Here is a 22,493-nt window from a genome sequence, read left to right on the forward strand (position 1 = left end):
TACAAGGCACGAATCAATTTGACGGGAAGATGCGACTGAAGGGACGTCATGTTCACACTGTGTGAGACAGACGAAAAAGGGTCTGAGGTTTTTATAGATTTTTTCATGGGGAGTGAAATGAAGTCGAGGACGGAGACGTGTACAGGACAGGCCCTCCGTCTTGGCACCAGTGGTGAAACAAGTGGGTACGAAATCGCAAATCCTCGGGAGTGGTAGGTTTCAAATCGACGAGTAAATAGGCGTGTGGCGTTTGAGTGGCATCGTCGTACGCCTGAGTCAGCCAAGGCGTTCCTAACTGTTTGGCTAAGACTTGCACTTGCGATTTATCTCGAGGGCTTTTAAACAAGACCACGTAATGCGCATTGAGACTGATGGTGCGATGGGCTTTACTTTGTTGAAACAAATTTTGGGTGATGTAAACGACACTGGCATTACGGTGATGCCCTTTGCGCGTGAACCACAATTTAATTTCTTCTTCGTCTTCTCCTAACATGTCGTCGAAAATGACCAAATGGGTTTGACGGGAGTCAGAGACGATGCCGTCGTCTTCTTTAGGAATGCCTTCCACAAACACGATGGAATCGCCTTGACTTTCTCGCAAAAGGCTGTACGCCGATTGCCACTCTTTGTAACACCACACCATCCGTTGAGGGGGCCGATCGATCAAATGATGTTTATGTTCGATCAAACGTTTGACGAATTCGGTTTTGCCTGAACCGCTAGGTCCAGCAATGAGCATGTTAAAGGGATGGCGAAGATACAAAGCCTCCCAACTGGCACGATCTAAGTGTTCGTCGATGACTTTGACAGTAGAGGAAGAGGGAGCAGAGACAGTAGAGGTAGCCATGGTGTGAGAAATGTCACTTGTGACACGAAAAACGAACAAGACAAGAGTTTATATACTTTTTTCAGAACACGTTTATTGAATGTTTCAAATATGAACACGAAAGACAAAAATACATACAACCCAAATAGTGATGTACAGGAATATAAAACACAGCAAAGCGATCAAAGTGGAATATAAACAAGTGTCTGTACAACATGTTTTGGGTAACCAAGATGTCCTAGGGACAGTGTGTAATGTTCTTACAGTCTCTACATGAGGTATTGTCACACAAGTGTCCTCCCGGAATGACCTTTCAGGAATGTCCATGACAGTCCTGTCCTGAAGCGAGTGGTTGTTCTCGGTGACGGGTTCTTCTGGCACCGTCACTAACACAGGTTGAAAAGTAACTTTTTTCCTTGAACAACTCTTGTGCATACTGGGCCACTTCTTGGGTCCAAGCCTCAAAACCCCCCTTTTTCCAGTCACGAACATCTGTCCAATGAGGGTGTAAGTCACAAGCTACACACACATCGTCATACACGTCTTGGGTAGCTAAAAGTTGACGAATCTTTTTTTCCCGTAGAGGTCGAGAAGTATCCAGATGAAAACGCAAGGCTTTGAGCAAAAGGAGTTTTTCGTGACCATTTAAGGCCATGGAGGTGGTAAGTACTGATCGTAAAGAGTCCACAAAGAATCGGCTGGTAAACGAAATCCCAAAAAACAAGTCACTAAGACACACACCACTTGTCGTCCCAAATTGAATGGATACAGTTCTTGTAATAATCGATGGTAATGATCCACGGTTTGAATATGGTCATTGAGTTCCTTCCACGGAATCTGTTGGATGACATGTGACATAAGTCGTGGCATGGCAGCCTGTTTTTATAGTCTCTTTGTTTCGGAAACAGTACACGTACTTTCTAGCCAGAGATCTTCGTTCTCCAGTAGGGACTCTAAATCTTGCATACTGTAACCGAAACTTCAGAGTTCGTTTAGAAGTTTCCTCTTCCTCTAAGTAGATTCCACGTAAAATATGTTGATAATCTTTTAACTTGTCTTCCTCAATGTATTGCTGTAGGTGAATCTCGAAGTAACCAAAATCATGAACATTTCGATCATTCACTAACTCAAAGTGTTGAACAAGGTCTGACCACTGAAACAATTTCTGACGAATCAGTTCTCTTATACCATTCAGGTACCAGTGGTTAAAGATCTGGTGACGTAACGGATGCAATTGTTCTTTACGTTTGACCTGTATTTTCACCAGCTCTCGGTAAATGCGTTCTCTCAACTCCACAGGCAAAGCACGAATGTTCTCTAGCAAAGTATCCATGAATAGGTCATACTAAATCCTCTTTGGTCTGACACAAGAAATGTACTCTTTGCACAAACATGGTTTCACTTCAGTGTCAAATTTAAATCGTTGAGTCACTAATCTACACATTACAATTCGTTCAGAAGTTTCCTCTTTCACTAAGTTGACATTGTGTTCAAGATGTTGGTAATTCGTTAACTCTTCCTCTGGAATTCGATGCAGTACGTTTACAATGATGTAACTACAATCGTCCATACCAAACCAATCCTTTTTAAAACTAGAGGATCGTTGATCAATGTCTGTCCGATGGAACACTTTCAATTGAATCAATCCTTGTATAGCCTTCAGGTACCAGTGGTTCAAACACCGGTGACGTAACGGATGCAATTGTTCTTTACGTTTCACTTATATTTTGACCAGCTCTCGGTAAATGCGTTCTCTCAACTCCACAGGCAAAGCACGAATGTTCTCTTGTAAAGTATTCATGAACAGATTATTATGGTAAGAAGTTACTTCAATGTCTCGGTCCCACTAAGGGTAAGTAATGACAATTCGGTGACCATCGAGCATGTTCTACGTAGGCCGAATCTTGCGGTTCCCAGTGGTGAAGTGTCACATCGCAACTGAAGCACCTGACTTTATCTCCTTCGCCCAAGTAGAAAAATCCGGCTCTGGCTAATTCTTCGGGGGTCGGTCCTCCCAGATACTTAGGCCATTTTCCTTTGAACGATTGAAGACGATTTTCAAAGTCGCAGTATTCCGACAAACGCACAGGAAACGAATATTCGTTTTTCACAGGTTCGTTTCGATGAGGGTTGAGTGACATAGGTAGGAGTTTGCTCAGGGCTGGATGACATCCGTAAGGGGGTAGACGTGAAGGTGGACATTCCCCTTTAAACCCGGTAAAATGTCTAAGAGGACGAGCGGCATCGCTTTCGCATCCCACAGGTTTGACACGCACAGCATCACTTTCCATGATAGGGGCAGTGAGAACAAAGTTCCCATGATGCTTTACGGCATCGCTCAGGTCACAAGGTACAGCATCGTATCCATCGCAAGGCTCACAATCGCACTCGTCTGCAAACTCCGTTACGCAATTACAATGGTAACCACATGGACAATCGCAGTTTCCTTCCGGACATTTTCCGTCGCAATGCATGGGTCTTATCCATCCAATATTAGTCACACTAGAGGAAGATACAACTTTTTTACAATCCCCAAACTGGAACGATGTCTTTTTCAAAGTATTCATCTTGTTCGCTCGGTCTTGGTAGTCACAATGAACTATCGATCTTGACCATAGCCCCCTTTTTATACTAGTCGCAATGCAGTCTCCAGCTTGTACATCTTTCCTTTTTTACGTTTTTTACGTCTTGTTTCGGAAGGTACCGTCTCTAAGGTACCGTCAACATTGTACCGTAGTGTAATGGGTGGAAAGGCCATAGAAAGGTAAGGGCAGTGCGGAGACCATCGAGTATGTTCCAGAATAGCTGAATCTTTATAGATACATAGATCCATTCGTAACTTCAGTCCACAAGCGAAACACTGTACCTCGTATCCCAATCCTGACTCAGGTCCCAAGTAGACAAATCCTGTTCTAGCTAAAACATGCGAAGAAGGTAATCCTTCCCTATCCGCAGGCCATTTCTGAAACGTGTCCAATCGACGGGCACAATCACAATAGTCAGGTAAGAAGACTGAAAAATGGTAGGGTTTGAACTTGGAGTTCTCATCGGGTTTCTCACTCGATTCTTGCTGTGGCGAAGTCATCTTTCTGGTGAGTGGCTATCCTCTTACAACCAATGTTTTATACCAACGTGTCCATACGGTAAGGTGAAATGATTGGGAAGTCGAACTCGCTTCTGGTACACGATTTGATAAACTTTTTCCAAAGGTCGACTGACGATGTGGTGAGTGGGTAAACGTACAATCTTGTTAGGTTGGTGAGTGGTCACTTTAAAGTTTCCATCCTCTCCCGATTGCAAGGCTTCTTTCAATACCCCAAAGTTGACCACTCGACTGGTACGATAATTCAGAGTCAGTCCTTTCACTTTGCACGTCGTGTGCACTTCTCCTTGTTTGTCACGGTATTCGTAGCCGTAATTTTTGGGACCGCCACTGACGAAACTTAGAATCTTGTCGTCGGGATGCTCGTCTGTCCAGGCTCCTAAACGGTCTCCTTCGATGTTAGGGTGATGTTGAATCGGGTGATGGATGTAAATGCAACTGTCCGTGTCAAAGTACAGGACACGTTCTTCTAACAGTTCTAAAGCTTCGTACAATTTTAAGCGAGCATGGGCTGTCACGTAAGCCGCAATGATGACATTTCCAAAAGGGTCGTCTTGTACAAAGTCCAGATCTTCTTCGTAATTGACCAAGATTAAATTCTCTCGAACGACGTCCACGTGTTTCATGTATTTGGTTTTGTCGTGAATCATCTGGAAGTAGCGGGAAGGTTCTGTCAAATATTCCGTCTTGGGTAAACACGGTCGTTGTGCCATTTTACCCCACAAGCAATTTAACATCACTTTGGCAAACGATCGCCTGCCTTCGTTTTTCTCGATGTGGTCTAAAGTGATGCCTTCTTGTTCGTAGTATTTCTCTTTGAATTGTATTTGGTCTTCGGGAGTGTGACACCAGGAAGGATAGCCACTGGCTTCTTGCTTCAGTTTCAAAAAGGCATCCACGTAGTCTGCGAAAATGCCTTTCTGCGTGGGGTCACCCTTGCGGTATTGTTGTGTCTTGGGAAAGTGGCAAATTTCGTACACTTCTAACAGTTGGTATCCCATGTCCAGAGCTTTGAACAATTCCACGCTGACCCAGGTTCCCGTCAAGGCCCGTTCTTCTTGGGTGTGCTGACAAGGTTGGTCTTGGTTGCACGTTTCGGCACAAGTACGGCACAAGGGAAACATCAGTTTGCCTTGACAATGGTGAGGTAAGACGGGATGGTATAGGTTCGTGGGAGGCAAAACTTTACACTTGATCAAGCCTTCGTATTGTCGAATGTTGACCAGGTCGATGTGTTCCGTCAGCAATTGCGGGTGGCCTACAGGAAAGCGACAATATTTGCACACGTAGGGATACAGCGAACACACGTCCAAGTATTTGATTTCTTCTCCTTTCTCTTCGTCGGCTTGGTACAGCAAACAGGTGGCATTGGTCCTTCCTCCGTACAAACTATCCCTCGGGTTCAGCGGGTCCATGAACTGGTAACTTTCCACGAGGCGTTTAAACTCGGGATCGGTTTTCATACGGTGATCGTACTCGTGTTCCCACATTTCCACCACTTGGTATCCTTGCTGTTCTAACTTTAGGCGTCGCTGACAAGTGTCCTGGTACAAGTCTTCCATGGTTCGTTGTAAAAACTGATTTTTAGTGCCACGGTCAGGGTAACAGACGGGACATCCGTGAAATAAGCAACCGTTAAACTCGTACACGATCTTGGGGTTTTCTAAGTCCCAGCCATCGACCGAATACGTTCCGATGGTCTTTTCGCCCCCTCCGTTGCGGGCATGCTGAATCCACTTGTCTTCCTTGTCGCACAAGTAATGTAACCAGCGTAGGGCTTTCACCGAGTATTGACGTTTGACATAGTGGGTCGTTTGAGGGCTGATGACAGCCACGGTGTTTTCAGGCATGAATCGTTGTCGATACACTAAGGAACACGCTTTGGCAATGGTGCAAGCTTCTTTCAAAGGATCGACCCCTCCGTGTTCCATGAACAGTTCTCGAAATTTTCCACAGCAGCGCCGTAAAATGTCCACGTCGGAACGACAATACTTTAGCATTTCTTCCTGAAAGTCGAAAGGGTCCGAGGCGTGAGCCTGGTACCAAGCGTAGAAAGCTTCTCGTTGTTCGGTACGCATGTTGTCGGGGTCGTAATAGTGAGCCTCAGGCAAATGGGGTAGAACGGCGTGTTGATTGGCTTCCGTATTGAAAAAGTGTGGAAAGTACCCTTTAGCCATTTCTGTCATTCCAAACGTTTTAGGCATTCGACTCAAAGGCATGGCCAAATAGCTCATCGAATCTTTAAACTGCACTTGTCCCACTTGCATGAAAATGATTTTGGCTCCGTTCAAAGTCACTTTAGGACGCTCGGTGCCTTGTTCCGTATAGTACCTCAAAAGAAACTGTCCATCGTATCCGGAGAAATTGTGAGCCATCACCGTGGCATGACGATGACAATCTCCGTAACGTTCGATGTCCTCTTGGCTCCACGTCTTGTCGATGGGGTCTAAGACCCATTGGGCAAAATCGGCTAACGTGTTCGGTCCCCGAAAGATTTTTTCACGCCCTCCAGGAATCTTGCTGCAGTGAGGGCAATGACTGAAGATAGGTTCTTGAATGCACTTCTCGCACGCTCGATGAGCCACGCAGAAATTAGGGATGTGAATGCCGGTCTCTTGCATGCATTCGAAATCGAAAAAGATGAAATTGCCTTTCTTCTTGTGACCGTCCTCTTTCTCTGGTGGGGGTTGGTATTTTTGCACGTAACATTGGTGTTCCAAGTCCACGATGTGGTGACAAATGTGACATTTTTTCTTTCCTGAACATACGTGTGCCTTGGTATTATTGGTACGTATGACTTGTTCACACGTAGAGCACAATCTCAGCAGTTGACAAGCACATTTCTTCTGTGAACCTTGCGTCTTCAGATGTTGTTGGTAACAGGTAGGGCTGACAAACGTGCGCAGACAAGTTGAACAAGGCACTGGTTCTTCGCTCAGACAGGGTGAAGAGGCCAAACATCCTGTGCATTTCGATCCACAATGCTTGTGTTGCTCTCGATTGTTATAACCATGGTCACATTTCTCACAGTAATAACCGTTTCCCAGGAATCCAGTGATACTGGTAATCGTATCGAAATGGTCATCGTGATAATAGACGTGAATGTATTTTCCGTCCTTAAAGTCTTGCCCTCGAAACAATAGAGGTCCGCGCACTTCTTGAGGGTGCACTTTCAAGGTGTAGCGTGGAGCTAGGGCATCTTGCAATTTTTGCATCTCAGGAATGCCACAGGGTGTGTCTTTGGACAGTCCGGCTTGTTGTAACAGGAGTTCTGCTTCGTTTCGTTGTTTGGCTCGATAGGAACGTTGAATAGTGTTCCAGGTTCTTTTCCATTCTACCGTGTCGTTCTTGTTGGCATAGGTTCGTCCCACCACGATGGCACGGGCTAAACACATCTGGTCATGAGGGTTGTTAATTCGGACGAGACTCTTTTTGGTGTTGCGAAGGTCGTCCACCAATAACATCTTTTTGCGTCCAGTCACTTGAGGAGGAGAGACGTGGGTCATATCCAGTGTGGCTTTACCATCGGTGATGTCAAACTGGTCATTAGATTGTTGCACGTGTTGAATCTTGTCCATGACTTTGGAAGCAGTCAATTCTGCCGGGGTGCTAAACTCGATCCAAACAGGGGATTTCAAACCGTCGTGTTGTATGGAAAGTCTCAAGCGATCGTCTTCTTTGGGTTGACATTGTTGCTTGAGTGAAGTGAGCAAAGAATCCCACACCCCAGTGATGAACACTTCTGCTTTCTCTAACGGCACTTCAGCCTTGAAATCTTTAAACTTCACCGTGTATTTGTAGGCTGTGGTTCTAAATTTTCTAGAGGAGCGCTTTTCCGTCTCTCGAATGGAATAGTACTTTTCAGGGTTGACTAAGGGTGGTGAACTTGGTTTAGAGGGTTTGGATTCTGGTTCACTCATGTCCTCTTCAAAATCACTGGCATGAATTTGTGCCAAGATTTCAGCCCTGGTACGAGGCGATAGATCACGTTTCTGCCTCTTACTTCTTTCTTCTTCTTCTTTCTTCTCGAACGAATTAGATCGTTTCATCTTGAAAGCAAAAAGTCAAATGACTCAAGTTCAAACACCATAAACTACTTTATAGTCATGGCAGACCAGCGTATATAAAAGGGTGTGTGTCTTGTCCTTTCACTATTCATTTCACTCTCAAGCCGAGCACAACGATGGAAGAGACTAACCAGATGGAACGTTTCGTCAGAGCTTTGCGAGGGGTCATTAGAAAATTCTCTTCAGACCAGCCTACGGACTACTCTCCTTCCTTTAGAGATAAAAGTCAAGATACTTGCTATATATGTCAGAAGAAAGGGCATTGGTCTTCAGAGTGTCCAGACCGTGAAAAAAGAACAAAAACAGGGACTAAAAAAGACAAAAGTCAAGATACCTGTTATTATTGTAAAGAAAAAGGACATTGGTCTCCAGATTGCCCAAAAAAGAAACAAGAGGAGTCAGAAGAAAAAAAGGATTCTTCAGAAGAAGAGAGGGATTCTTCGAAAGAAGAGAGGGATTCTTCAGAGGAAGAAAAAAGACAATTCTATTTAGAAGAGGCAAAGAAACAGGAGAAGAAGAAAAGAAGAAGGGAAGAAAATGAGGAAAAGACGGTGAAGAAATTCAAAAAACAGAGAGACTAAACAAGGAGACAGAAGATGTCAATGAACTTTTAATTAAAGTGTTGTGATGTGAATTGTGAATTGAATTGTAAAAAATGGAGAAAAGAATAAATGAATGATATAAGGTAAGTGTCTTTGAGTTATGATTTTAAAATAAGAAGCTACACTCACGCACTCATACACAGACACGTACTATAAGGGTAAAATGGGTGGGGTTTTTTGAGTTATTGGCAAATTGAAATTGTATTTCTTTTCGAGAAATGTGGGTGGCCCTGAAAAGGGCCTTTTTTCTTCATGGTGAAGGGGTGAGTTTAAGCAATCAACTTTAACTGCCTTATGCCTTTGCCACGGCCAAGGCCTACTTCTGGACTGCGTAATGATGATGATGATAATGATTGGGTTGAAATCACTAAGGGTGGTACGGTAGGCTTAGTCACAGGGTTGACGTGTTTAGCTCGGGAAGGTCGTATTCTCTTCGGTCGTGATAAAGAAGTCTGATACATTTGTTTCAGACTTCTTAACTCCGCTAAAATGTCCAACAGTACCGTGGCCGTTTGATTTTCACCCTCTTGTTTCTTTGCTGCTACTTCTTCTTCTTGCTGTTGCTGCTGTTGTTTTTTTCTTACCTCTTCTTCTTGTTGCTGTTGCTGTAGGAGAAAAGCTTGTTCCGCTTCCTTTTGTCGTTGCATAAATTTCTCCAATTCTTCTTTCTGTCTCTGTCTAAAATTCTCCACTTGCGGTAATGAAGAAGGTAACGAAGGTTCCGGAACAAATTCTTGCGAGGAGAGAAAATCCACAAAATCCCAATTCACTTCTTCTGAAAGTAAGTCCGAGTTCCCTTGGGCAGTCTCCCCTGCTGGTGCACCCCAATGGATCGTTTTCTGAGTTTCCGTCATGTTGAATCACTGTCGCATAGATTGACTGCACACAAGCGCTAGCGAATCTATATTGACTACGTGACGTCACAGACTGCTCTCTTCGGATTCGATGCGGGCTGACTGAATTCTGTAACGCGTGTTCGGATTGGTGAATGAACTCAATCCGTTTCAATCCTTCCTGTCCCTATAAATAAGCGCCGTTCAATGCATTGATTCACCTGTTCTCGTCGCTTCAAGATGTGGACTACAGTTGAGTCATCCACCCTTGTGTCTTCCATGATGTTTCGGACAGACTTGCTCATGTATGTCCGATCCAAGTGGACCGTTGTCCACAGGACCAACACCAGCCTGTGGATACGTAGGATCTACGTGGAGAGGCAAGGATGCCTGAAAAGAGTGCTGATGTACGGACCAACAGTGAGACGCAGCCTAAGGAGAAGAAGAAGACCAATGCGGTGCCATTTATGTTAATGAATACATTAACATAAACCCAAAGGCCCTTTTCAGGGCCAGCCATATTTCTCGAAAAGAGATAGCCTTTGAATTGCCTACCCCCTTTTTTAAAATTTTAAAAAAAATCCCATGTTAAATTCCCCTTGTACGTAAAGTGACCCACGATTTATTCCCATGTTAATTCCCCTTGTACGTATATGTTCCCACGATTTTTTGCCATGTTAAATTTCCATTGTACGTATATGTTCCCAAGGGGGTCTGTAATGCTAATTCCCATTGTACGTAATGTATCCCCCTTCACTACTTATGTATAATTCACACTCAGTGTGTGGTAAACTCTGTATAGTAGACAAAACACTGTGGTAACTATGTGCAGTACATCACTTTCTGTGTGGTAACTCTTAGCCCCTGTCTTTCAGGTATTTGCAATTAAATCGGGTTTAAACTTTATATGATTAACACAAGAATTTCCAGTATTACTTAGAATTTTGCCAATTAGTAGACGTTGATAACATTCTGACCAAGAATTTGACTTCATCTCGTTGTTGAAAAACTCGTGGCCTTGCCACTCGTGAACATACAGAGTTTTTCGCCCACACGTTAAAATACATCCGTTATTCACTCGACACAAGCAAATGTCATCTTTAGATTACGAAATAATGATAATAATATAATTATAATATCATCATACACGTGTTTTATCTTACGCCATACATGTTTGATTTTACAATGCGGTTCTTATAATCGGTTGTCACTCAAAGCTTGCATTTTAGCAAACACAATTTATTACGTTGTTGGGGTTGGGGGGGATGGGGAGGGTACCAATTGTTTAAATTTTGACTACGTCACTATGCAGTTTTAAAACTGGAATATTTCTTCGTATCTTAGGATCAGAAGGTCGTCTTAACTTTGTGTGTTTATGTGTATCTTTACGTGTGGTTTGAAAACGCGGGTCTATTTGTACTAATAGTATAAACACGGGCTGGGGCTGGTGGGTGTCTAATTCCTCATTCCCATAACATACCTTTGGATGTCAACAGCCGTCATTATCCAATCAATATAACGATAGCTGTTTTTGCAAATGTACAAGGGTTTAAAAGATACACAAGCAGTGTTTATCAAGAGATGGCGAAATGCTAAATACACACACAGACACACAAATATATTTATGAATGTTTTAAAAATATTGAATTTGAGCGTTGATTCCACATGTAGTCATTAACTTATGACAACCACAATGAAGGTGTTGGGATTCTTATATAATTTATATGGCAAAAAGTGCGTGCCTGATATGGTGTTTGCATGGGAAAATGTCATCGTAAACGTGGCAGCGTTTAGGATTGGTACTGGATATTAAAGCAAGAGAAAGTTATTATAATACAAATTTGTTTTTAAATCACGTAATTACAGTACTTAAATACACTATCGCAGAAATTCGTGCGAAGCAGACTGTCTCTCCATTGACGTCAGACGGCTTCGGTTTCTCAGGGATTGCGGATAATATTTATGCAGACTGGGCATCTGATTCTCAGGCAATTTTCGGAAAAGGAAACCGAGTTTCGATAATCAGTTTTTGTTTCTTTTCTTACTCTTATATTATAGCTTTCAGTATTTGGACATTGATCACAATTTTCCTACACAGTGACAAGACAGCTAAAAGAATCATATGTGCCTTATGCATGAATCAAGTTCACTAGTACTATAACAAATTAGCATACTTTTCATCACCCCTCAACCATCAAGATATTTAGATATTTACATCTGTAGCAGACACATATAAGTACGTAAGCCAAGTTGGTTGCTCATTTGCAGCCCAAGTTACGCATTTGATCTCCAATGCTCGTCTACCTGTGACAGACAGTCACCAACAAGCCAACCCATTTCCAAGCCTAACTCAAAGTAAATCTCAACCACATTACGGATTTAGCTTTTGTGTGAATTTATAAATGCTAGGCTTGTGATAATTAGGTTCATGCCTTCTACCTTAAAATTTAGGGAGGTGCCAAAATACGAAACTATCAAGTGAGACCTTAAAAAGGATACTCCAAACGGCACATGCTGCGCCCGTTTCCTGACCTTGTTCCCTGCTAATGATTTTGACCTTTGAGCTTGGAATTTTACTATTGTATGATATGGTGTGGATCTAGTTTAATCACGATGTCTATAGATTTAAAAAGTGACAGCATTGATACTTAAGCATGCCACTGACTGACGTTATCTCTTGTTGACACTTTGACCTTTTGAAAGGTGCTATAACTCAATAAGCTAGACTCCGTGAAGTCAAGATATATTACAGATTTAAACTATCTTCATTGGTTTTAAAATTATACACGCAAACGCATAGTGGGCGCCAATTTATATTTCCCTTGTCGTGCCTTTGATTGTGTAGCATGGGTCATGGTTACGATACGCTACACACTGTTTATACATGAAATATAGCTTCATTGATATATATTTCATTTCCCAAACGTTTTTAATCTAGAACTGGATATAAGTCACATAATTTATTTTTTTGTTTGTTTGACAATGACCTTGAAGCAGGGGGCCAGGCTATGGTATGAGAGACGCCATATAGTCGTGATATATACATGGGCAGAGTTTCACGAATTTTTTGCTTGTCCGGCCTTTATAGCACCATCAGATAATACACCGGACGTAAGATGGGTTTAAGAAATGACAAGAGAATACAGTTTCTGCAGGAAGCTGAAACATTGTCGAAAGCTTTACTATTTTATCTTCTGTTGTCGTTCTTTTTTTTTTAACTGTTCAAGATACTGTGGGTTCCCTCAGTTTATAATAATTTAGCATTTTTTATGCATAGTGTGTCGATGAAAAATGTCAATCTTGGATTGTCAAGTAATTTGACGTGCATATTACTCACATTTATTTATCCTGTCTATTGTCTATGTTTAATAAGTATATATATATATATATATATATATATATATATATATATATATATATATATATATATATATATATATATATATATATATACACACACATACATATACATACATACATACATACATACATACATACATATTTTTTTTATAGATACTTCATTGGCCGCAAATGTGACTGTCAACAGTACGGCGGACCCTATGGATCATATACTGAATGCAGTGACTTCAGTAAGTACTTGGATAAAATCATTGAATTAAACATTATTTATGTCTGTTTTTCAAGAAGTATTATTAGAAGGTTCTCCTGATGGAGTTTTTTTCCTGAGTATCTGATGTCACTGCAACTTGAATGTGAGGTGATGTCAGTAAATTATATACTGTACATCCGTGATCATCAACACGTGACCATGATTAAAGTAAGCAGTCAGGCCTGAATGTGCATCTCACATTCTTATAAGTGACAGAATGGTTTCTTTTCCAGGAGTCCATGTGTACGTCCGTTCATCTGTCGGTATATTTTTCAGCCCCTCCTTCCGTATGTTATTTAACTTTATATGAAATGAAAATTTTATTCGTGAAAATTATCTATGGAAGAAGAGAAAAAAAAACTATAAGCATTTGCTGTTATTCTGTGTATTTGTATTTATTGTGTTAACGCATTTTCTGAATGTTTTTTCTTTTTGGACAGCAAAAACAAATTTACGTTCTTCTGTCAAAAACAAAAATTGTATCCAGTGTCCGAAAACAGCGAATGAATGAAACATTCAAGCCCGAGCAACCAAACCCACAAATGCAATATTAGGTTATACCTTAAGTCACACAGGAATATAATCACGCTGTAATGAATGAAAACTGACATTACACACATCAAAGTAATCACGCTGTAATGAATGAAAACTGACATTAACTTATGTCACACACCAAAGTAATCACGCTGTAATGAATGAAAACTGACATTAACTTTTGTCACACACCAAAGTAATCACGCTGTAATGAATGAAACTGACATTAACTTATGCCACACACCAAAGTAATCACGCTGTAATGAACGAAAACTGACATTATGTTATGTCACGCATCAAAGTAATCATGACATAATGCATGAAAACTAACATTAATTCACACATCAAAGTAATCACGCTGTAATGAATGAAAACTGACATTAACTTAAGTCACACATCAAAGTAATCACGCTGTAAGGAATGAAAACTGACATTAACTTATGTCGCACACCAAAGGAATCACGCTGTAATGAATGAAAACTGACATTGCTTGCTTAGTATTTGTTTAGTTTATTTCTGTCCACTTGAAAATGCCAGAATATTTTTTAAAATATTTCACCATGTTTTAATCTCTTACGATTGTCTTACCCCCCGTGACCATTTGCATAACTATATCTCAGATTGGTCTCAGAATTTGTTTTAAAGTAAATACAAAAAAAGAAAATATATCTTACAGAACAAACCTTCACGGTCATTTTCAGGATTGTGAAATCACTATCATATTGTGATGGGGGGCGGGGCGGGCAGAAGGCTTGTGCGGTCTGGAACCTAAACTTATAAAACACTAATAGTAATCTAAATTACATTGCTTATCAGTTTATAATAATTTGTAAAATGCATGAAATAATGATCTGTTTTGTGCTAGTTTTTTTAATACGTTATTATCCACTGAAACAATTTCCTGTATATGCGATCGGCACGTGACCGGGTGTAGATTTTTTTATTATCCACAAAATGAGTTTTAAACAAACTTTCTTGGATCAAAGATTTGTCTTTAAGGTTTGCCCTTTTAATGGAAGCATGGCATGTTCTTAAAATGTTTTTGTCACCTTGATCTTTTCACTACATGTGAGTAATATAGTTTCAAACAGTGTTTAACTTATGGGAGTGTCAGCAATCCAATGAATAGTGTAACGTGGTTGTCCTAATTTTGGACAGTTCTGACATGTCGAGGCCATTTCCAATGATAAGCAGACCATTTCCCCACCTTCCAAACGTGGTATGAATCTGTCTGTCTTGTCTTATTATTCTAGAACATTACAAATGTGTCCGAAAACATCAATACATATATACATTTCTTCTAAGCAACGTCCGAAAAGTACTTGGCGTGAAAACATTATTTTGGTACCAAAATAAATGTCCGTATCAGAACAAGAAATACGGTTCATGCATTTATATTTATGTGTGCAATATAATGCTTCGTATATAATGAAGTAAAAAAGCCTGCTGTTTGTTAAATTTTATTACCCAATTTCGTTTGATATAAAAATCTATGTTACAGTACAAAGCAAAAAATAAAAGAAAAACTGCAGGAAAGTCAAAATTAGTGGATGAAAAAAACTGACTTTTGATTTCGTTGATACGACGATTTATTAATCTGAACATAAATGATAATCACCGCGGCCGACAAACTTGGTGAATACCAACCAGCTTTCTGGGATTGATCAGTACAGGTTGTTAGTGCTTGTATCGCAATGAATTTGATAGCGGAAGAACAAAGAATCGTTATTTTTGTAAAACACCCGTAGCAATTAATTCATAATAAAATAACGCCTTTTATGTTTTTGTTTTTCGTTTACTTTGATTTCATCCATCGACTCGCATTGCACATTGCGTCTAAGACGGGCGCAACTGTGATAGTCCCGTCACGTGACATTTGATAACCGAAGTTATTGTTGAAAACGAGAAATCAGTTATCAGCTGTTTATGTAGTGCAACTTTTGAAACCAGTCCCTAGACTCGCCGTTGTCACAAGTTCTATAATGAATTGAGGGGAGGGGGAGGGTATATAATAAGAACATGTGCCATCCTCATTCAGAGTCAAGAATTGTGTATTATCATATGATGCTTCATTTTGGCGGGGGTGTTGGTGGGTCTGGGTGGCAGAGTGGTATAAAGCTCTCGCTTTTACCCTTCGCTTAAATATGTCAGCATGGGTTCGAGACTCGGTCTTAGCCAATGTGGATATGTGAGAAAGCTTGCCAATAGCTTCCCGTGGGTCAGTGGTTCTTATCGTGATTTTCCCGGGTTCTTCCTCCACCAGTTATACTAGCCGCCGCGGATAGCCTATCATGCGCTGACAAATGGAGTTAAACCCAAACAACAACTACAATAACATAATTTGTATGGATCTTGTCCGTTTGATATTTTTTTATTTAGATGCGAATGGGTTCGGTGGCCATGTTCTTGAAAACTTATCAGTGGCTTTGTTGTTGTTGTAGGGTTTAACGCCATTTACCAGCACACGATATGGCGGCCAGTATTAATGGTGGAGGAAGAACCCGGGAAAGCCCCGGAAAGAACCACCGACCCACGAGAAGCTACTGGCAAGCTTTTTCACATACCTACATTAGCCTAATCCAAGACTCGAACCCACGCAGACAGAGGTGAGATGGCAGTGATCCATAACGGAGAGCGCTTTAGACCACTCGGTCACTCGGGGCCCCCGGTGGCTTTGTAAAAGAGATAGAAATTGATATATGTAAATGATTAGCTACTGTAGTCACGATACATAATAATGAAATTGAAAGTAAAATTAGGATTCCAGAAAATAACAAAGTCAAAACACAATAGTTCGAGTTTTAATATATTCTTTAAGAGTCAAAATAGAATCATTAAAATTTATAATTAGCCCGATATTATTTGCTTGGTTCTAACATTGTCACTGATGACAAACACATGCTCGACTCTTGGTGGAAAAGGCCATGTTCCGATTCAGGGGTTGGTCTCTGTATTGAGTACATCCTCGTCTTTTTCCGATGCCAGTCGAATAGCTCCGACTCTCAGGTACCGTTCCATAGTTATTACGTACTTGAGAGGGAGGGACCTGTACAAGATGAAGTTGTTTGCACAAGGAAGAGACATGTTGGCATGCTTAAATGTTAATTTCCTGTATTGTAACTGAACTCTCTTTACATGTGGCAGTTATGGAAACTGTGCAACAAAACAGATATCTGGTAAAATGTTTAATTCCATGTGTTCAAAAAATTTGCCTGAGCTATTCCAAAGTAAACTAACTTTAACAGTTATTGAAATAGAAAATAATTAATTCTGCTAGATTAGACATTACCTGCTTCTAAATATGCAACAAATGAATTACAGAATTTTGTCAAAAGTCTCAAAAGTTATCTGCTCATTTTTCCATTTTACCATTAAAGTCCAGGAAGTAAAATTGACCAAGTGAAGCTGATAGTCTTATGAGAAGTCCACGTTTGAAGTAAGGCCGAGCTGTATACTCAAAAACTCAAATTAAACCCGTCAATCATAAGCCAAAATAAAGGAAATTAAAAGTTAGTTTAAAAATACTTACGATATGCAATGTGTTTGAAATAACCAGGATAACAGTGAGAAAGACTTAGGAAATTCTTTTAAATCAAACCCTTTGGAAAGTGCGAAATTTTAAAATGGAACCTCAGAAATATTATTTTCCCAAATTGGTAGATTTTTGACGGACGCACATTTAGCTAGGTTAAAAAAATATACCCCTATAAGGAAAGACAGGCACTGAAAATTAACAATTTTTTATGTTTCATCCATTAGTGAAATACATCCGTTTGTAATAATGGATCATTTAAATAAAAAAATAAAATAAAAGAAATTGAGAAATAATTGAGCTTCCATAACCTGCAACTATTGCTTATGTTGCTATTAGTGATGACACGCTATTCAAACCGCGAAGAAAAACAAATATTCCCGTTTTATGACTCGCTCGTTTAGCAGTGAAATCAAGACTGAAAAAATATACACACGCAGTATATTTTTGCGTTCTAAAATAAACAAACAATAGCGCAGAAAACGTATAGGCTGGACTGCATCGGTTGCGAAAAGGGGCCTGGTCATTCGACGCCCTCTTATGATTTTAGAACGACACATAGTCACGAACAGTAACTAAAGTAATGGTCTTTCTTTCGGTAAACTTGAATAATATTGTTGTAATGCCCACTCCGGTTTCTTTGCTTGAACCGAGTTTTAATTTACCTGATAACTCCCTTGGGTTATCCTCTTTCTGTACGTCATCTCAATTCTTGCTCCAAAGGAAATGAGAAAGAGAAATAATAACATCAAACCTGATTGTTTAAGGAAGTTTGGCCAATTATAACCGGTTTAATTTACAGAGAAGATTTATTCTATTACTGTAAACTTAAATTAAAATAAATTGCTGCTAGAAAGACAGCAACAAAAAAAATGTGCTAGAGTTTATGCATTCAATGAAGAATGCAATCAGCATACTCACACAAGTCATTTATAATCGTAGTCGATGATTTTTGTTTCTTTGCGTAGCCAGTTACATCTCACAACAGACCGCTTCGGTGGCCTAGTGGTTAGAGCGTCCGCCTCGGATGCGGGAGGTCGTGGGTTATATCCCCGGCCGAGTCATATCAAGACTTACAAAAATGGTACTAACAGCTACCTCGCTTGGCGCTCGGCATTAAGAGGTTAGTGTTAGGACTGGTCGGCCTAGTGTCAGGATAATGTGACTGGGTGGGACATCATGCTACATGTCTGCGGCATGATGCCCCAGTACTAGACAACACTATAAACAATCACACTGCAGACATCGTAGCGATATGACTGAAAAAATTGTTAAAGCTACGTTAAAAATCCAAATCTCACACACACACACACACACACACACACATCTCACAACACGTGTTAATAATCGGCAGCGTAGCGATAACGCGTTCTCTTTCCACCATAGTCCGAGTTCCCTCTGACCCTTGCCACCCCATTTTTTTATATTTGGACATTTTTGTTGGGGTGTACATCGACTACGATTGTAAATGACTTGTGTGAGTACACCCCAACATAAATGTCCAGATATCAAAAATGGGTTGGCAAGGGTCAGAGGAAACTCGGACACTCCAGCATCAATGTCCAAATATTTAAAATGGGGTGGCAAGGGTCAGAGGAAACTCGGACTATTTTCACCATTATGGACTCTGATTTGATCTCCGCTTTCGGCACATGCAGCGATAACGCGCCCCTTCCAGTGTCAGCAGTTCCTCCACTTAGACACTTAGGCGAACGTTACAACATTGTGTGCAAGTGTTAGAAGTTATTACATGTTTGTAAGGAACATAAAGTAATACAAGGCGGTCATGGCGTGCGTGTCGAGCACACGTGTGTTCTTTACAGCATGCTTACGCAAATTGTTTATAATAGTAGCCGATTGATTTTGTTTCGTTTCGTCGTCAGTTACATCTCATTAAACGTGTTCCGAATGCAGCAGCGATAACATTACTCCTCCAGACACCTTGGGTGTCAGTAGTTTCTGGGAGTCTTAGCGAAATTCTTAGGTGGACATCACAACCATGGAGTACGTGTTTGAAGTCATTACTTGTTTATAACGAACATAAGTAATACAAGGCCATCATGGCGTGCATGGCTAGCACACCATCAGAACATTGCTGTAAAACGTGTGACCTTTACACCATTGACAAAAAGTGAAGTGAACATGGCACAGACTAAGATGTCTAAACTTCATAAAAATTTGTTCCATGTATGTAGAAAATTCATAAATGGTTTTACCAAATATAAGGAAACTGAAAACGCCGAGCAACAGATTAGCGTTAATTGTCTGTGATTGGGGCATAGGGCTCGTGTCAAAGGGCGAACGGGCGTGTCGTATAATGAATTATCTTATTCTCATAATGATTTATTTCATGCATGAAAAACGACGAAAATTGATCAAAGGGTTTAGGAAATAAAATCAAATGAAAAACATTAACCAAAACCTTTAACAATTTGTTGACGCCGCCACTGCCGCGAGAAAAATGGCATTAACGTCTCGCTTCCCACAAACGCGAGTTCGAAAGTAATCAGAGAAGACGGTTCGAAGCTTTTATTTTGGCCAATAGCTGGAAAATAACGACCGCTGATGAACCGTTTTAGAGAAACTTGTTTATTCTTGTGAATAAGATTATTATTATGTTTACATTATCTTCCAGTATCTTCCCATTATTTCCTCCATTAGTATGTTTCCTTGGGGACCGCTCCTATTTCTAACAATCATTTCATAGAAAATAGGGAATAGCAAAACGCATGAATCATTTTTCTTTCTAGCCTGATAATTTGCACGTAGTTAAGCTAAACATGACCAGCTATAGTTCCTTTACTATGAAATGAAGTGTAATTCGAAATATATTGCTGAAAGAAAGAACATCTTTGTAAGGGCTTCATTGGTAGATTTGATAAACTTATATGTCGAATGCTGCCAGCAGCCTCATCTGTTCTTTGCGCTTGTGCCAAAATAAAAGTAATACGAGAAAGACCTTGATTCCTTGCCATTCCGTTTGCCAATGAAAAAGAGTGAAAGTAAACAATGCACAAAGACGAAAAAACTTAAATGTTTATTTTCAAAAGTCTACTCTAAAATTGCACACACACACACACACACATATATATATATATATATATATATATATATATATATATATATATATATATATATATATATATATATATATATATATATATACTAAACAACTCCAACACGTAGAATGTGTGACCGGTTTCGCTTTATTGCTTCATCAGACTGAATCCAAACTCTAATTCAAATTCAAACTGAATTCAGTATCATTGCTTACGTCACTAAATGTGTTCTGTTTCTAAGTGATAAATGATATAAACAATATGACATAAACAAGATGACTTCATAGCTTACATTTTTAACCCAGTTGTCTTATTCTTTAGCGAATAAATGATATGGAGATATGCATATACAGCACAGATTAATGGGTTTTTGATAGATTACTTTGATTTACGTCGCGTATGATAATAAATAAAAATACATTTTCGTTGTTGATAACTGTCCTACAATTATGAATAAATAGAGATAAACAGTTTTATTAATATTTTTATTATGTATGATGCACATTTTAAAAAAGATATAAAAAAATAAAAATAAAAAATAAATAAATCTGAAAATTTAAAAATAATTGTTTTTTAATCTGAAAGTTTCAACAATTTTTTTTTCATTATGTGGGCACATTAATTTTAAAATTTTTACAAATAATTAAGAATATTTTTATATTTTCTAATTTACAGAATAACTTAACTAGTGAAAGTATAAAGTAATATCATAAAAATAAGTTCAAAATCTTTAAAAATGAAGGTGCATTTTTAAATTAATTCTCCATATATTATGATTAATTATTTGCACGCGACGTAAATCCCAAGTAGTCAATCAATCAATCATTTATTTATAAAATACTTGATTATAAGTATTATGCACGCCATAATTTTTTTACTATATAAATTGAGTTCTGATGAAATATTCAACATTTGTCAATACTGTCAGGATATAATATATTATTATTTTTATATTGATTTATATTTTTTGTTTAAATTTTTAGATTTATTTATTTATTTGACATTTTCATATCTTTTTTTAAATGTGCATTATACATAATAAAAATAAAAATATTATTAAAACTGTTTATCTCTTCATAAATTATATATATATATATATATATATATATATATATATATATATATATATATATATATATATATATATATATATATATATATATATAGATCAGGTGGCCTAGTGCTTAGGGTGGCCGCCTCAGATGTGGGAGGTCTTGGGTTAGATCCCTGGTCCATTCATACCAAAGACTTATAAAAATGGTACTAACAGCTGCCTCGCTTAGCGCTTAGCATTAAGAGGTTAGTGTTAGGACTGGTCGGCCTGGTGCCATGTGACTGGGTGAGACATCATGCTACATGTCTTCGACATGATGCCGCAGTGCTAGACATCACACTGCAGACATCGTAGCGATATGACTGAGATATGTATATATTTATTTGTAAAGGAAGGAAACCGAGTAACACTGTAAATTGCATGAGCTTAAGTTGTGACCATTTCATGGTGTAGTTTGTATTGCCATTTATAAATTCCTACCAGCTACAAATATGCAAACAGCTTGCAATCAGAAAGTTGTCGCATAAGGTTTCACGTCGCTATTCATTCCTCGTAAAATGTGACAGCAGATCAGGATCTGTACATGAACCTGCCACCAGCAGCTCGATCTGCCGCCACATGTGACAGTAAATTTGCGACTATACATTGCAGTATGCCTTATGCGCGGAAATATACATTACGTAAGCAGCAAGGCAAATCCACGTTAAGACACTGGTATGGGGACCGCTCCAGTGGCCTATCGGTTAGAGCGCCCGCCTCGGATGCGGGAGGTCAAGGACAACGTTCCCTCTAAGCAAATGGTAGATGTGCGCGATACGCGCGCTGCATTGTGCAAGCAGGACGGTGACTTGAGCAAAATCTTTAGATCTTTGTCGATTGCGATGCGAGAGGATGTCTTAGCAGCTGCGCGGCCGCGCGCGCGCAGCTTGATGGGAACGTTGGTCACGGGTTTGAAACCCGGCCGAGTCATACCAAAGACTTTTAAAAAATGATACTAACAGCTGCCTCGCTTGGCGTTCATCATTAAGAGGTTAGTGTTAGAACTGGTCACCGCGATTCCCAGTACTGACCATACTATTGCATTTATCCTCTGTCTCTCATTCTTGGACGGTTGTTTGACGGTTAGACCACCATAGGTCGGGATAGATCTGGATGCATGAAGTTAAACTTACATGCTGACAGACCAATCAACAGAGAAATGAGCAGAGAGAGAGAGAGAGAGAGATGTATGTATATAGCCTAGACATGAAATTTACACAAGGCCCCAATCTGA

At 39.7% G+C, this 22,493-nt stretch overlaps 1 protein-coding gene across 2 annotated transcripts in view; it reads left to right on the plus strand.

The window, feature by feature from the left end:
- Nucleotides 1–22,493, plus strand: part of LOC149795610 (solute carrier family 23 member 2-like) — a 162,095-nt gene that overhangs the window by 52,640 nt on the left and 86,962 nt on the right. For both annotated transcript variants that reach the window (XR_016422363.1, XM_089965435.1), the window contains exon 5: nucleotides 12,945–13,021. Coding sequence is in view for 1 of the 2 variants with exons in the window: in XM_089965435.1 (XP_089821561.1) it covers nucleotides 12,945–13,021 (77 nt within the window). In the remaining variant the exon portion in view is untranslated. The remainder of the gene's footprint in view (nucleotides 1–12,944; nucleotides 13,022–22,493) is intronic.

Source organism: Sinohyriopsis cumingii, chromosome 7 (genome assembly GCF_028554795.1).
Source record: "Sinohyriopsis cumingii isolate HCF-2022 chromosome 7, ASM2855479v2, whole genome shotgun sequence".
Lineage (NCBI taxonomy): Eukaryota > Metazoa > Mollusca > Bivalvia > Unionida > Unionidae > Sinohyriopsis > Sinohyriopsis cumingii.